This window comes from Syngnathus typhle, linkage group LG1, assembly GCF_033458585.1.
Source record: "Syngnathus typhle isolate RoL2023-S1 ecotype Sweden linkage group LG1, RoL_Styp_1.0, whole genome shotgun sequence".
Taxonomy (NCBI): Eukaryota; Metazoa; Chordata; class Actinopteri; order Syngnathiformes; family Syngnathidae; genus Syngnathus; species Syngnathus typhle.
In genome coordinates this window covers 14,323,318-14,341,368 of record NC_083738.1, presented here as the reverse complement: position 1 = coordinate 14,341,368, position 18,051 = coordinate 14,323,318, and the positions used below count along the sequence as shown (strand labels likewise).

Genomic DNA, 18,051 nt, shown 5'->3' with positions numbered 1-18,051 from the left:
GTAATGCGGACTTTGTACCGGTCCGTCGTGGTAAAGAGAGAGCTGAGCCAAAAGGCAAAGCTCTCAATTTACCGGTCGATTTACGCTCCTACCCTCACCTATGGTCACGAGCTATGGGTCGTGACCGAAAGAACGAGATCCCGGATACAAGCGGCCGAAATGAGTTTTCTCCGCAGGATGTCCGGGCTCTCCCTTAGAGATAGGGTGAGAAGTTCGGTCATCCGGGAGAGACTCGGAGTAGAGTCGCTGCTCCTCCACGTTGAGAGGAGCCAGATGAGGTGGCTCGGGCATCTCATCAGGATGCCTCCTGGACGTCTTCCTGGGGAAGTGTTCCGGGCATGTCCCACCGGTAGGAGACCCCGGGGACGACCCAGGACGCGCTGGAGAGACTATGTCTCTCAGCTGGCCTGGGAACGCCTTGGGATCCCCCGGGATGAGCTAGATGAAGTGGCTGGGGAGAGGGAAGTCTGGGAGTCCCTCCTGAAGCTGCTCCCCCCGCGACCCGACCCCGGATAAGCGGAAGAAGATGGATGGATGGATGGAGTAAAAAGATAAAAATAGATGAGTAAATATATAAAAATGGATGAGTAAATAGATTAAAAAAGAAAAGTAAATAGATAAAAATAGAAAAGTAAATAGGTAAAATAGATAAAATAAAGTAAATAAGTACCACTAGTAGCGGTACAGACAAAACACATGATTAGGTGCCACGCATGTTGTAGAGTCTGACAGCAGTGGGAATGAAGGATCTGCCGGGACCACCTTGAATGTGTCTGGACGACGCCGGGACCTCTTTGGATGCGCCTAGGAGGCACCTTGGATGCGCCTTAGATGTGCCTTTGATGCACCTTAGATGTACCTTGGATGCGCTTGGACGACGTCGGGACCGCCTTGAATACGCCTGGACGACGCCGGGACGGCCTTAGATGCACCTTGTCAACGCCGGGACTGCCTTGGATGCGCCTGGAAGACGCCGGGAGCGCCTTAGATGCGCCTCGGATGCGCCTTGCATGCTTCTGGACGACGCCGGGACCATCTTGGATGCACCTGGATGACGCCGGGACCGACTTGAATGCGACTGGACGACGCCTGGACGACGCTGGGACCGCCTCACATTTGCCTTGGATGCGCTTTGCATGCTCCTGGACAAGGCCAGGACCGCCTTGGATGCGTCTGGATGACGCCGGGACCGCCTTGCATGCGACTGGACGCTGGGACCGCCTTGTTTAAGCCTGGACGACGCCGGGACCGCCTTGGATGCGCCTTGGATGCGCCTTGGATGAACCTGGACGACGCAGGGACCGCCTTGCATGTGCCTGGACGACGCCGGGATTGCCTTGGATGAACCTTAGATCCGCAAGGACCACCTTGGATTCGCTTTGGATGCGCCTGGCCGACACTGGGACCGCCTTAGATGCGCCTTGAATGCGCCTTGGATGTGCCTTGCATGCTCCTGGACGACGCCAGGACCGCCTTGGATGCGTCTTGGATGCACTTGGACGACATTGGGACCGCCTTGGATGCGCATGGATGACGCCAGGACAGCCTTTGTTGCGACTTGGATGCGCCTTGGATGAGCCTCCGATGCACCTGGAAAAATAACAGGACCACCTTGGATGCGCATGGACGATGCTGGGACCGCCTTGGATGCGCCTTGAATTCGCTTTCACTGCGCCTGGATTACGCCAGGACCGCCTTGGATGTGCCTTGGATGTGCCTTGGATGTGCCTTGGATGCTTCTGGACGACGCCGGGTTCATCTTGGATGCGCCTCGGATGCGCCTCGGATGCGCCTTGACGACGCCATGACTGGCTTGGATGCGCCAGGATGATGCTGGGACCGCCTTGGATGCGCCTGGATGACAGCGGGACTGCCTTGGTTGCGCCTTGGATGCGCCTTGGATGCGCCTTGGATGCTTCTGGACGACGCTGGGACCGCCTTGTTTGAGCCTGGACGACGCCGGGACCGCCTTGGATTCGCCAGGACGCTGGGACCGCCTTGTTGTGCCTGGACGACGCCGGGATCGCCTTGGATGCACCTGGACAACGCTAGGACGGCCTTGTTTGCGCCTGGACGACGCCGGGACCGCCTTGGATTCGCCTGGACGCTGGGACCGCCTTGTTTGTGCCTGGACGACGCCGGGACTGCCTTGGATGAGCCTTAGATGCACCTGGACCGATATGCCTTCAGTACGCCTTGAATGCGCCTGCACAACGCCGGGACCGCCTTGGATTGGCCTTGGATGCGCCCAGGATCCGCCTTGGATGCGCCAAGACGACGCTAAGACTGCCTTGACTGCCTTGCATGTGCCTTGGATGCGCTTGGACGCCACCAGGATCACCTTGGATGTGCCTGGATGATGCCGGGACCGCCTTGGCTCCGCCTGGACGACGCTGGAGCTGCCTTGGATGCGCCTTGGATGCGCCTGGACGAAGCCAGAATCACCTTGGATGCTCCTGGACGACGCCGGGACCAACCTGGATGCGCCTGGATGACGCCGGGAACGCCTAAAAAGTGCCTTGGATGCGCCTTGGACGCACTTGGACGACTTCAGGAACGCCTCGGATACGCCTGGATGACGCCGGGACCATCTTGAATGGACCTGGTTGATGCCGGGACTGCCTTGTATGCGCCTGGACTGCCTTGTATGCGCCGGGACAACGCCGGGACTGACTTGTATGCGCCTGGACGACGCCAGGACCGCCTTGGAAGCGCCTGGATGACAGCGGGACCGCTTTAGATGCGCCTTGAATGACGCTAGGATGGCCTCTGGTGCGCCTGGGTGACGCCGGGACCGCCTTGAATGCGCCTGGACTCTGGGACAGCCTTGTTTGCGCCTCGGCGACGCTGGGACTGCCTTAGATGCGCCTGGACGACGCCAGGACCGCCTTAGATTCGCCTGGACGCCGGGACTGCCTTGGATGCACTTGAACGACGCTGAGAACGCCTTGGATGCGCCTGGACGACACCAGGTCTGCCTTGGATGTGCCTTGGATGTGCCTGGAGGACGCCAGGACCACCTTGGATGCGCCTGGAAAACGCCGGTACCGACTTTGATCCGCACGGACGATGCCGGGACCGCCTTGAATGCTCCTTGGATGCGCCTTGGCTGTGCCTTGGATGAACCCGGATGATTCGCCTGGACGCCGGGACTGCCTTGGATGCATTTGGACGACGCTGAGACCGCCTTGGACACGCCTGGACGACGCCAGGACCGCCTTGGATTTGCCTGGACGCTGGGACCGCCTTGTTTGTGCCTGGACAACTCCCTGACCGCCTTGGATGACGTTGGTACCGCCCCGGATACGCCTGGACGACGCCGGGATTGCCTTGGATGCGTCTTGGATGCACTTGGACGACATTGGGACCGCCTTGGATGCGCATGGATGACGCCAGGACAGCCTTTGTTGCGACTTGGATGCGCCTTGGATGAGCCTCCGATGCGCCTGAACAATACCAGGACCACCTTGGATGCGCATGGACGATGCCGGGACCGCCTTGGATGCGCCTTGAATTCGCTTTCACTGCGCCTGGATTACGCCCGGACCGCCTTGGATTCGCCTGGACGCCGGGACTGCCTTGGATGCACTTGGACGACGCTGAGACCGCCTTGGATGCGCCTGGACGACACCAGGTCTGCCTTGGATGTGACTTGGATGTGCCTGGAGGACGCCAGGACCACCTTAGATGCGCCTGGAAAACGCCGGTACCGACTTTGATCCGCACGGACGATGCCGGGACCGCCTTGAATGCTCCTTGGATGCGCCTTGGCTGTGCCTTGGATGAACCCGGATGATTCGCCTGGACGCCGGGACTGCCTTGGATGCATTTGGACGACGCTGAGACCGCCTTGGAAACGCCTGGACGACGCCGGGACCGCCTTGGATTTGCCTGGACGCTGGGACCGCCTTGTTTGTGCCTGGACAACGCCTGGACCGCCTTGGATGCGTCTTGGATGCGCCTTGGATGTACCTGGACAACGATGGGAGCGCCTTGGATGCCCCTGGACGTCGCCTTAGATGTGCCTTGGATGCGCCTGTATCATGCCAGGACCACCTTGGATGACGCCGGGACCGCCTTTCATGCGCCTAAACGCTGGGACCGACTTGTTTGTGCCTGGACGACGCTGGGACTGCATTGGATGCGCCTTGGATGCCCTTGGATGCACCTGGACGACCCAGGGACTGCCTTGGATGCGCCTGGACGACTCCGGGACTGCCTTGGAAGCGCCTTGGATGCGCTTTGGATGCACCTGGGTACGCTGGGACCGCCTCGGATGCGCCTGGATGACGCTGGCATTCCCTTGGATGGGCCTTGGATGCTCCAGGACAACGCCGGGACCGCCTTGGATTTGCCTGGACGCTGGGACTGCAATGTTTGTGCCTGGATGACGCCCTGACCGCCTCGGATGCGCCTTGGAGGCACCTGGTCGAGGCTGGGTCCGCCTTGCGTGCGCCTGGAAGCCGGGACCGCCTTGGGTGCGCCGGACGACGCCTGGAACGCCTTGCATGCGCCTGAACGCTGGGACCGCCTTGTTTGCGCCTGGATGACCCCTCGGATGCGCCTTGGATGCGCCTGGACGACACTGGGACTGCCTTGGATGCGCCTGGATGACCTTGAGACTTCCTTGCATGCACCTTGCAGGTTCCTGGACGACGCTGGGACTACTTTGGATGCGCCTGGACGACGCCGGGACCGCCTTGCATGCGCCTGGACGACGCCGAATCGCCTTGGATTCCCCTGGATGCTGGGACTGCACTGTTTGTACCTGTACGACGCTGTGACCGCCTTGGATGTGCCTTGAATGCGCCTTGGATGCACCAGGACGACGCTGGGACTGCCTTCGATGCGCCCGGTCGACGCTGGGACTGCCTTGGATCCGCCTTGGATGCACCTTGGATGCGCTTGGATGACGTTGGGACCGCCCCGGATACGCCTGGACGACGCCGGGATTGCCTTGGATGCGCCTGGACGACGGCAGGACTGGCTTGTTTGAGCCTGGACTACCCCAAGATCGCATTGGATGCGACTGGATGATGCCAGGACCGCCTTGGATGCGCCTGGACGACGGCGGGACCGCCTTGAATGCGCCTGGACGACGGCGGGACCGCCTTGGATTCCCCTTGGATGTGCCTTGGATGCGCCCGGACGACGCCGGGACTGCCCTGGATGCGCCTGGAAGACGCCGTTAGCGCCTTGCATGCGACTGGACGTTGGGACCGCCTTGTTTAAGCCTGGACGACGCCGGGACCGCCTTGGATGAACCTGGACGACGGCAGGACCACCTTAAATGTGCCTGGACGATGCCGGGATTGCCTTGGATGAACCTTAGATCCGCAAGGACCACGTTGGATGCGCTTTGGATGCGCCTGGCCGACACTGGGACCGCCTTAGATGCGCCTTGAATGCGCCTCGGATGTACCTTGTATGCTCCTGGACGACGCCAGGACCGCCTTGGATGCGTCTTGGATGCGTTTGGACTACATTGGGACCGCCTTGGATGCGCATGGATGACGCCAGGACAGCCTTTGTTGCGACTTGGATGCGCCTTGGATGAGCCTCCGATGCGCCTAAACAATACCAGGACCACCTTGGATGCGCATGGACGATGCCGGGACCGCCTTGGATACGCCTTGAATTTGCTTTCACTGCGCCTGGATTACGCCCGGACCGCCTTGGATGTGTCTTGGATGTGCCTTGGATGTGCCTTGGATGCTTCTGGACGACGCCGGGTTCATCTTGGATGCGCCTTGGACGCGCCTTGACAACGCCGTGACTGGCTTGGATGCGCCAGGACATACTGGGACCGCTTTGGATGCGCCTGGATGACAGCGGGACTGCCTTGGTTGCGCCTTGAATGCGCCTTGGATGCTCTGAGACGACGCCGGGACAGCTTTGGATGCGCCAGACGATGTCGGGACTGCCTAACATGCGCCTGGACGCTGGAACCGCCTTGGATGTGCCTTGACTGCCTTAGGTGTGCCTGGACGAATCCAGGACTGCCTTGGATATGCCTGGACGACGATGGGACCGCCTTGTTTGAGCCTGGACGACGCCGGGACCGCCTTGTCTATGCCTGGACGACGCCGGGACTGTCTTGGATGAGCCTTAGATGCACCTGGACCGATATGGCTTCAATACGCCTCGAATGCGCCTGCACAACAACGGGACCGCCTTGGATGCGCCAGACGATGCCGGGACTGCCTAACATGCGCCTGGACGCTGGAACCGCCTTGGATGTGCCTTGACTGCCTTGGATGCGCTTGGACGCCGCCAGGATCACCTTGGATATGCCTGGATGATGCTGGGACCGGCTTGGCTGCGCCTGGGCGACGCTGGGACTGCCTTAGATGCACCTTGGAGGACGCCAGGACCACCTTGGATGTGCCTGGAAAACGCCGGGACCGACTTTGATCTGCACGGACGATGCCGGGACCACCTTGAATGCTCCTTGGATGCTCCTTGGATGCGCCTTGGATGTGCCTTGGATGAACCCGGATGACAGCGGAAGGAGTGGAGCTCTTTACAAGCCCTAGGCTTCGTCTCCCTCCTTATTATTATTATTGATATAATAATATGTGCTAAACAATAAACTAACTAACTAACACCGGGACCGCCTTCGATAAGCCTGGACGACGCCGGGACCGCCTTGGATGTGCCTGGTTGACGTCAGGACTTCCTTGGGTGCACCTGGACGGCGCCGGGACAGCCTTGGATGCGCCTGGACGACAGCAGGACCGCCTTGTTTAAGCCTGGACAACCCCAAGATCGCCTTGGATGCGACTGGATGGTCCTTGCATGGTCCTGGACGACGCTACGACCGCCTTGGCTGCGCCTGGACGACCCCGAGACCGTCTTGCATGCGCCTGGATGCTGAGACCGCCTTGTTTGCGCCTGGTCAAAACCAGGACTTACTTGGACGCGCCTGGACAACGCCGGGACCGCCTTAGATTAGCCTGGATGCTGAGTCTGCCTTGTTTGTGCCTGGACAACGCTGGCACCGCCTTGGATGCGCTTTGGATGTACCTCGACGACGCTGAGACCGCCTTGGTTGCGCTTTGGATGTACCTGGACGACGCTGGGACCGCCTTGTTCGCGCCTGGACGACGCCTGGACCGCCTTTGATTTGCTGAGACCGCCTCGGTTGCGCTTTGGATGTACCTGGACAACGCTGGGACCGCTTTGTTTGCGCCTGGACGACGCCTGGACCGCCTTTGATTTGCTGGGACTGCCTTGTTTGTGCCTGGACGCCGCTGGGACCACCTTGGATGCGCCTTGGATGCACCTGTACAACGCTGGGACCGCCTTGTTTGCACCTGGACAACGCCAGGACCGCTTTCCATGCGCCTTGGAGTCACCTGGACGATGCCGGGACCGTCTTGGGTGCGCTGTACGACGCCGGGACCGTCTTGCATGAACCTGGACGCTGGGACCGCCTTGTTTGCGCCTGGACGATGCCGGGAGCGCCTTGCATGCGCCTGGATGACGCACAATCGCCTTGGATTGCCCTGGAGGCTGGGACTGCACTGTTTGTACCTGTATGACGCTGTGACCGCCTTTGATGCACCTAGGATGTGCCTTGAATGCGCTTTGGATGCACCAGGACGACGCTGGGACTGCCTTGGATGCGCCTGGTCGACGCTGGGAATGCCTTGGATGCGCCTTGGATGCGCTTGGATGACGTTGGGACCGCCCCGGATATGCCTGGATGATGTCGGGATCGCCTTGGATGCGCCTGGTTGATGAAGGGACTGCATTGGATGCGCTTGGACGACGCCGGGACCGCCTTGGATGACTCCAGGACCGCCTTGGATGCGCGTGGACGCTGGGATCGCCTTGTTTGCGCCTGGACGACGACAGGACTGCCTTGTATGGGCCTTGGAAGCGCCTTGGATGCGCCTGGTCGACGGGGGGGACCACTTTGGATGCGCCTGGACGACGGCGAGACCGCCTTGGATGCGCCTGGACGACGGCGGGTCTGCCTTGGATTCCCCTTGGATGTGCCTTGGATGCGCCCGGATGACGCCGGGACCACCTTGGATGCGCCTTGGATGCGCCTTCGATGCACCTCGGATGCGCCTGACGACGCCGGGACTGGCTTGGATGCGCCTGGACGACGCCAGGGCCGCCTTGGATGCACCTGGACGATGGTGGGATGCACCAAGATTGCGCCAGGACTGCCTCGAATGCGCCTGGACGACACCCGGACCTCCTGCCTGCCTGGCCCACTCTTGGATGAGACCACGAGCGCTTTGGATGCACCTGGACGACGCCAGGACCACCTTGGATTCCCCATGGGTGTGCCTTGGATGCGCCCGGATGACGCCGGGACCACCTTAGATGCGCCTTGGATGCGCCTTGGATGCGCCTTCAATGCACCTCGGATGCCCCTGACGACGCCGGGACTGGCTTGGATGCGCCTGGACGATGCCAGGACCGCCTTGGATGCACCTGGACGATGGTGGGATGCACCAAGATTGCGCCAGGACTGCCTCGAATGCGCCTGGACGACACCCGGACCTCCTGCCTGCCTGGCCCACTCTTGGATGAGACCACGACCGCTTTGGATGCACCTGGACGACGCCAGGACCACCTTGGATGCGTATGGACAACGCCGGGACAGCTTTGGATGCGCCGGACAATGCCGGGACTGCCTTACATGTGCCTGGACGCTGAAACCGCCTTGGATGCGCCTTGAATGCACCTGGACGACGCTGGGACTGCCTTAGGTGCGCCTGGACGACGTCGGGACTGCCTTGGATACGCCTGGACGACGCTGGGACCGCCTTGTTTGAGCCTGGACGACGCCTGGAACGCCTTAGTTTCGCCTGGATGCTGGGACCGCCTTGTTTTTGCCTGGATGATGCCGGAACCGCCTTAGATGCGCCTTGGATGTACCTGGACGACGCTGGGACCGCCTTGTTGGCGCCTGGACGCCCCCGGGACCGCCTTGGATGCACTTGGAAGACGCCGGGACCGCCTTGGGTACGCCTGGACGATGCCAGGATCGCCTTGGGTACGCCTTGGATGCACCTTGGATGTGCCTTGAATGTGCCTTGGATGCGCCTGGACGATGCAGGGCCTGCCTTGAATGCGCTTGAATGTGCCTTGGATGCGCGGGGACAAGGCCGGGACCGCCTTGCATGCGCCTTGGGTGCGCTTTGGATGCGCCTGGACGACACCAGGACCGCCTTTGGTGCGCCTAGACAACGCCGGGACTGCCTTGGGTGAGCCTGGACGATGCCGGGACTGCCTTAGATGCACCGGGCCCGCCTTGGATGTGCCTGGACGATGCCGGGATCGCCTTGGATGCGCCAAGACCGCCTTGGAAGCGCCTGGACGACGTCAGGACCGCCATGTATGCGTCTGGACGATGCTGGGACCGCCTCGGATGCGCCTGGACAACGCCGAGACCGCCTTGGATGGACTCTGATGACGCAGGGACCAACTTGATGTGCCTGGAAAACGCTGAGACCGTGTTAGATGCCCCTGGATGACGTTGGGACCGTCTTGGATGCGGCTTTGATGCGCTTGGACAATGCCTGGACAACCTTCTATGGGCCTGGATGAAGCCCGTACCGCCTTAATTGTGCCTGGACGACGCTTGGACCGCGTTGGATGCGCTTGGGTGAAGCCGGGACCGACTTAGTCTCGCTTGGACAACGCGGGGACCGCCTTGGATGTTCTTGGACAACGTTGGGACCGCCTTGGATGTGCCTGGACGACGCCGGGATCGCCTTGTATGCGCCTGGACGACATCGGGACCACCCTGGACGACGCCGGAACCGCGTTGGATGCGCCTATCACGATGCCGAGACCGCCTTGGATGCACCTAGGATGCACCTGGATGACGCCGGGACCGCCTTGGATGCGCCTTGGATGCGCCTGGACGGCGCTGGGATCACTTTGGATCCGCCTGGATGCTGCTGGGACCGCCTTGGATGCGCCCGGACTACGCCGGGACCGTTTTGGAAGCTTCTGGACAAAGCCGGGATTGCCTTGGAAGCGCCTTGAAGTAAATAGATAACTAAATAGATAAGTAAATAGATAAAAACTGAGAAGTAAATAGATAAAATAGATAAGTATATAGAAGTAGATAAGAAAATAGATAAAAATGGATAAGTAAATATATACAAATATATAAGTAAATAGATAAAAATAGAGAGGTAAATCGATAAAAATGAAAATGTAAATACGTAGATAAGTGAGTAGATAAGTGAGTAAAAAATAGAAAAGTAAATAGATAAAAATAGAAAAGTAATAAATAAAATAGATAAAATTAGAAAAGTAAAATAGATAAAATTAAAAAAGTAAATAAACGTGATATGAATTGATGCTCATTGTGTGCGTGTGCGTGTGCGCGTGCGCGTGCGCGCCCGCATCTCAATCCATCCAATCCATCTAACCATGCATGAATGGTGCATCGGTGGAGCTGAACACGGGGAGAGGCGTGCATGTGTGTGTGCGCGCGCTCACACAGACTCCATAGCAGCAGTGAAGCCGAGAGCATCTCCTCGGCTGGACGTCTGCACGGAGAAGAGGAAGTAAAGCAGGTGAGTGCTTAATTTTTTTTTCTTCTTCACCTACTGTGTGCTCTGTAACATTGTAGCATGTACTATGACACTGCAATTTTCAGTTATGATCCAACTATTCCATGCTGTAGAATTGCATTTTGGGGAGGACAACAACCCTTTTTTAAAAATGTCTGTACTTAATTTTCCTTTCATATTCATAATTATTACGGGATAAAATTGTGTGTCACTGTGATATACTGGTCTAACCTTTAGCCTGCATGTGCTTGCTTCTCAGGGGCAGCCCTCTTTTCCCAGTTGTGGGTTCTGTCCACATGATAACCTTGGTGGTCTCTGAATCTCTGCATTCATGTATACCGCCACTATATAGCAATCATCAAATTACTGCTGATTTACCCTAGTTGTGGAAATCAGGGAGTACCTACAAAAAGATGACTTGACATTTCTTGGTCTGTTTCTCCCATAGCATTCCATTTGTGACATGGAAGGCATTTTTCTGGTCCGCTAATCAATGGACGGCACTGTTCATGGCTCCACCCTTTTGATTCAATACAGTGTTCACAACTGATAGACGGGTGCCAACCTGTAAAATACCAATTATTTTTCTAGCAGACATTTATTTTTTTTTACTCATATACACCTAGAAATACTATGTCCTTATTCAAATGCCCTTTTTGTGATGTAAAAAAGGACAACAAGAAGTTGGTTTATAACTATCAGGCTTCTGCTAAACCGATAAATGACAAAACAATCATTTGAACTCCTATATTTTGGTTTAATCCGAGGCACCTTTACTGGTGGCAAGTGTGCATTGACTATGAATTTGTGTGATTGGTTGATTCTAAACATCCCCAGTTTTGAGGTGCACACTTAAGCAACCCTATTATGCCAGTTTTTTTTATCCCCATCTCAAAGCCCTTTTCTCAATGAAGTTGCATGGATATACAGTAGGCCATGGTGGTACAAGTTTCCAAATGATTTATATCTGCCTCATTTATTTCCCCAATATTCCCAATCCATGCATCTGAACAGGGGTGTCTAAACGTTTTATATCCACTGTAAAATGTTGACGTTTACCACTTTTCTTCTCCACCATTATCCCTGCAAGTAGCCTCAGCTATCTGTCTGACCACAACTGGAAGCTTCAAGCCGGCTGCTTATTGCTGCCAAGCTGGCCAGCTTTCAGTTGCAGAACAATCTTGCCTCTGAAGTCCTGATTCCGCAGTTCACTACTCGTGCTCTGTTGTATATTATCCATTCTGTATTCCACCTCCTCTTGCTGTGTTGTGTGGCTAAAAGTGATGATGGGTGGGAGAAACGTATGCAGAGGACTGTGAGGCAGCATTTTGTGTTTGCCCACCCTTGCAGAAAGAGCGGGAGCATTAGCTTTTAAGACTCCAATCTGTTACTTTTGTTGTCATGTACGCCATTGTATACGACAACGGACATGTTCGTGCATGCAAACAGTACAAGCCTCCATCCTTTTGGGCTAGTCATTCCTGCAGAATGATTCATTCCCTTTTAAGAATCCACACATAGGTAGTGAATCTATAAAACAAGCGAAACTATCTTTCCGACTTGGGTCACGTTACCTCCGTGATATGGTGAGCGATATACTCAGCCATCCTGCTGAAATCCTCCTCTAAAGTGTCTTCTCGCTCCATACATTTCATTCTTAGTGCACAGCCTTGAGTGTGTCACGTGAACCAGCTTGGTGTGGCAATAAGAGGTCTAATTTAAAATAGAAGAGCTGCGGGGAGCGTCCCACTGGGTCATTCAATGGCCTGTACAAACACATTGACCTGGAAGCATCCAATTGATTCCCTCCTACCATGAATGCGACACTACCGTGACACCCGCAGTCGCAGTGGACGAGTGAAGTGACGATCAAGCGGCAGCCATTGATTCTTTCACTTAGAGATCAATGTTTCCGCTAGATGAGCTTGCTTGGTACTCGAGGGTCGAAACTTGACTTGGATTTCTATAATCAGTCTTGTCTCCTTGGTATTGCATAGGTTTTACTAAATAGAATTGTAAATTCTGTTCATAGGCAACTTTACAATTCAAGTCATCCTCGCTGAAGTCAGCCATGGAGCGGAAGACAAACGAGGTACACAAGAAAAAAATGAATACTATAATTATGAATGAGGACTACTTGAGAAGGCAAGAGTTTTGTTTTCTAATGTTTTGCTTTTATCACAAGGGCTCCACCAGCACCTCTCCTCAGAAACACATGAAGAATCGCTCCAAATCCATAGAGGAGACACAGCAGTCCAAGAGAGTGAGAACCGTGCACGAGTCTGTCAAGTTCAGATGACGACAATAATGTAACCATCATGTTTTCTTGGCAGGGCATTTCTTCACAGAAATCGCTCCCAGGAAGACCAGAGCTGGACAGAGTGAAGGTGAACTCTTCTTTTTTTTTGAGTGCCCTTTATTGCAACATGTCTTTTACATATTCTGTCTGTCTTCTGTCTTGCAGGAGTGCCTTGAGGCTTCTGAAACGCCCTCGGCCTCTACTGAGGAATTAAAGGGATGAACAAATAGCCAAGTGATCTTGTCATCAATCATATACCGTACGAATATATGGAACAAAATTGTAATAAAAAGCCAGTGATAAATTCAAAATGTGTTACATGACCTACATACCGTAAGCAGTCACAAAAACATAGATCTATATTAAGACATTGCATGTGAAGAAAACATGTTTTTATCCAGTTCTCCAGTTTGTTTGTTCTTTAGGCTGAAGAACTTTTTTTTTTCTAAAAATCTCATGATTTTAATCTAAGAATGGCCAGTTTATCGGTCAGGCTCCAACTGTTCTTTTTGAGTGCATGCTGTCGCCAATGAACAAAATCATCGATTACTATATTTAGTTTGTATCTCTTGACCTGCTACCAGCAGAAGGTGTAATTATGGAACATTGTTACTGCTAATGTATCAATTTGTGGGTTAGTGTTGGTCCACTATTCACTGCTGCACCAATTGTGTAAAAGTTCATCCGCTTAGTTTGGTGAACCACTCATACATGCAATGCATACCTACAACACAATGTTAAAACCATTATATGCTATTCAAACCAAAACGGTACCCCCTGTCCCCCTTATTTTTTTTTCTCCAACTGAGCTCTTATAAAGGCTCTCCTTGTAGTAGGTGATGGTTTTGTCAAACATTAATAAAATCCTCGACCCATATAACATTGTAATGATGTTATTGTTATACAACGACGCAAAATTAACCAACGTGCATGTGGACAATGTTGGGAATATTTTGCAGTTTCATTGGTTTAAGACAAATGTACACCAAGAGTTCAGTATCTTATTGTCAGAACTCCACAGGCATCACTGTACACAATAAAGCTGCAACATTCATCTGTAAGGACAAAAATGAAGATTTCTCCTAGTAAGTTGTTCAAGTGTAAATTCACAGACGCCGCTGTTTTGCTGTGTGCAGAGCGTTTATACCTCTCAGAGCCCCAGCTCTCATCAATGCTCAGAAAACACTTTGTCTAAAGGAGGTGGGAGTTATTAAATTGTATTTCTCTGAGGTCTGCACATTAACTTTTGTTTGGTAGCACTGCTGATGTGACAAAACTGGTGCTGGACAATTTGTTATCTGGAACATGTGCCTTGTTGACGTTTGGAGTTAAAAAATACATTTTTTCAAATCTATTAAAACAGAATGATGAATACATACACATTATATATATATATATATATATATATAATATATATATTATATATATATATATGTGTGTATGTATATATATATATACATATATATGTGTGTATGTATATATGAGCATTCCGATTGGATTTGTGTTGGTAAGATAACCTGGCAGAGCCTTAAGAAATGTTTTTCATTGTCAGCAAAATGATCAGGCAGCATGGTGATGAGTGTTAAGCACATCCGCCTGATAATTTTCACAGTTCTGGTTTGGACCGTTGCTTCGGCCTTCCTGTGTAGAGTTTGTATGTGCTCCCTGTGCTTTTGTGGTTCTCTACATGTACTTTGGCTTCCTCACACTTTCAAAATGGCTTAAACATGTGAATGAAAGTGCGAGTGGTGAGTTATGTTTCCTGCATGTGATCGGCAGACATCCATTCAGGATGTAGCCTGCCAACAATTAAAATAACTATAAAATAAGATGACCAATATGAGCCACTAGATAGCAGCAGAGCCATTATTTTATAATTTAACCTCAGCCACAACATTCCTTATTATCACCCACCCTACACAAGAAATTCAGGCTAAACAGATTTTTTCTTTAACATAATTGATGTCATCAACTTAAGACTTATTGATGACGTGTTTTGTTTTTCAATTAGAAAATTTCAAAAGAAAAAAACACGAGGTGACTGGTTTTCTTTTATTTCTTTAAACAACTTAAAATTGAAATCTGATCGTTTTACATTTAGCGTTTGCCTACGTCAAAAGGAAAAACAAATGCCCAAAAAGTACATGGACCACAGTTGCACATTGACTTAAGTTTAGCTCCATGACTATTAAAGGGGCCTTGACATGAAATTCTCTATTTCTTTTAGCTTTTTGAGCATAAATATACATCTGCTAGCCTGACGAGTCCTCAAAGTAGTGACAAGAATGTTTCCCTTGCTGTTTGTATCATCATCGCTCAAACATCCATCCATCCATTTTCTAGCATTCTCAAATGGGCTGTTTGTGATGTCACCAACCCCGCCCTTTTTGGTTTGGGATGCCACTAACTCCACCCTCACAATTTCGAATCCATCTGCCTGCTGAAGTTTCAACACAAACGTTTGTGCAGGTGTGGCAGAAGAACAAGATTCTCTGTCTTCTTCCTACAGTTAAGCCACAGAAAGGCTTGTGATTGGACTTTATTTATGCCTTGCATGTCAAAAGAACTCCCAAAACGTGTGTTGGTTTGTGGCAAACATTTTACTGACAACTGCTTGTGCAGTTTGGGACAATAAAAATGTGGATTAGTGTTCACTTTCCCTAGGATCGATATCAAATCTCTCTGGAACAGCAAGTAACCCTGTTCAAGTAAGTTTATTTTGGGAGGTATTTCCTTCACTATGTGACATATTGTGGCCTTCTTTGCTAACTTTGCAGCTAATTGATGCTAGTTGATGTAACATCGATGCTCAGCGTGCATGTGTCAATATTTCTTAAGGTGCTGACGTCAAAGACTCAATGTGAACAGAAGCATGTGGAAGAAGTGAAGCAAAAAAAAAAGTGAAACAGGTGAGCCTTGCCATTAACACCAAAAGCCACTCATTCAATGCGCGACTAATATGCCTTCCTAGTGGAGGCAAATTTTTGCAAAAAGTGTTTTAATTCAGTAGTAGGGTGCCCACAGTACGATTGTTGTTGTTTTTGTCAGGGCTCCTTTAAGAAAAACATTCTATACCATTGCACTTCATGAAATCATAAAGTAATAACATAATTGAAAAATTAAAAACAGTTTGTGCATCATTTTATGCTTCTGTTGCTCCTGGTGTGTGTGTCCAGACCACCGGGGGCAGTATAAAACAAAGCTACAGGAGGAGGATGCAAGATGCGATGACACAGTATTAGACGTTTTTCACAGGATAAAGAAAATATGCTATATTTGCATGTGTTGCTATTAGTGTACTGCAATATTGATTGATTTCATCACGGCCAATAGCATATAGCTGGTGGATACTCAGAAAGGCAAATATGATGTTTGTCTAATTCTCTGTTTTGTTTGGTGAACTTGGTGAACTAGGAGTGGCAATGAACATCTCAAGGCCTCTTTTTTAAGAATTGCTCATTGCTGCCGCTGCTTCTAACTTCACCGTCACAATCTACTGCAGTGGTTGGTTCTCAGTTTTGATTTTACCGCAAGTACCACCTCAAAAAATACTTGGCCAACAGTAACATCCAAGGCCCATATGTTTGTAAAGAAGTAGGTGAAGGTTTTATTCCTAATAAATCTGCATTTATTGTAACTAAGCCATCGTACCATTACAATTTACACATACACAAGTAAGAACAACTACTGCATTAATGATAAAACTCTATTGCACATAAAAATGAAAAACTGCACTTGATTAAAAGGTTTCCAAGATTAAGTGCAAATGTATTGTGCTGTAGTAACGTTAAATAAATCGGAACTATGTACTTTAGAAACAACGTTTAAACAAGCTGCGTGCAAAGCTAATCAGGTCTCTCGTTAAATTGAGGTATGATTTCTTTTGGCTTAAAGGCTATATGAGAGAAACCCTAACTACCATGAGGTGATGAAAATTAGTTTGACTCTCTTTCCACACCCTACAAAAGGTGAACAATCTCATTCTGCTTGCTGAGTGAGTTGTTTGTACCAGTAATAAAGTTCTTTTGCCACTTTTTGGTTCTGTAAATCACAAGTAGCAGACACTTGCGGGGACCTTGGCAACTAATGTCTCTGGTTACCTGCAGGAAAATTAATTTCCACAAGAAACTTAGGCGTGACTGAAAGAGAGGCGGACACGGCCGTAGATGAGCACCGTGCAGGTAGCTTGGATGACATCGCCCACCAAAGTGACGTGTGGTACAGGCTCAGTGGATGCTGTCAGTGTCTGTATACAGCCTCCGCCAGGATGCCGCATAGGGCGATAATGATGCCGCTGAATGTAATTACAGTAATTCCGGCTGCTGTAATGATTCAAATCACTTGCATCCTCTTTGCCTTTCAGAGACACGTTAGCGCCCCCTTCTTGGATGGGGTCCCCGAAAACAGTGAAGTGGCAGACATGAAAAGGGGTAGAAACGACTCTTGTATTTCAAGCGACAGCCTTTGAATTGAGTTGCTCAATAGAGGGTGGAGAGAAGAAGTGACTGGCTTGCCGCAGCTGCAGGAAACAGCTTATAAGAGGGAACATTAAAAGGCCGCGGATGTTTCCTTATTGAATCTGACTGAGTTGTTTATTGGTGGAGAGGCTCGGTGGTGCCTTCTGGCAGTGTGTGTGATTTAAGAGCAGGAACCAACGTGGGCTGCTTTTGTCCTTGTCTAATTCACAGTGCACATCTTTTTCCTGCTCCAGGAGACTGATCAACATTCATTTACATCTACGTATATGTGCGCTCTGTGCTCTTTAGAGTCATTCTGCTTTTTTTCTCCAGCAAACTCCTGCCCTCCATCCCACAGAGAGCATCATGGCCTCTCAATCAGGGGTTCTTAAAAGTTCTCAAATCCAGGGAGATATTTCCTCAAAGATCCCCTCATAAACCTTATGTCTAGGGTGAACATGAGTTTTCTTTTCAAGGACTTGGTACTCGCGATTGCAGCCCATATTAATGGCGGCCAACACCAATGGCTGACAGAATGTTTTTCGAAGTGAACTGTATCCAGGTCAATCCTCATATGCTTGCCAACATTCAATTTATACAAGTACAATATTTCTTCATTTTGAGATGGCTGCTGGATGAGGTCTCCCTCTCGCTCTCTCTCTCGCTCTCTTTCTCTCTCCACACATAAATAAAAACAAAAAACCAATATATAATACAAAATAAAAGTATGAATAAATACAAAAAA

General features: G+C 51.6%; 1 protein-coding gene across 3 annotated transcripts in view; it reads left to right on the top strand.

Moving 5' to 3' along the window:
• LOC133160058 (uncharacterized) overlaps nucleotides 1-13,729 on the top strand; it is a 49,153-nt gene extending 35,424 nt beyond the window's left edge. For 2 of the 3 annotated variants that reach the window (XR_009715795.1, XM_061287612.1), the window contains 5 exons: nucleotides 10,433-10,553; nucleotides 12,583-12,642; nucleotides 12,736-12,813; nucleotides 12,884-12,937; nucleotides 13,015-13,729. Coding sequence is in view for 1 of the 3 variants with exons in the window: in XM_061287612.1 (XP_061143596.1) it covers nucleotides 10,455-10,553; nucleotides 12,583-12,642; nucleotides 12,736-12,813; nucleotides 12,884-12,937; nucleotides 13,015-13,071 (348 nt within the window). In the remaining 2 variants the exon portion in view is untranslated. Of the gene's footprint in view, nucleotides 1-2,275; nucleotides 10,554-12,582; nucleotides 12,643-12,735; nucleotides 12,814-12,883; nucleotides 12,938-13,014 lie in introns of those variants that run through there. The other variant, XR_009715794.1, reaches the window with a different exon arrangement.
• Nucleotides 13,730-18,051: the final 4,322 nt, after the last annotated feature.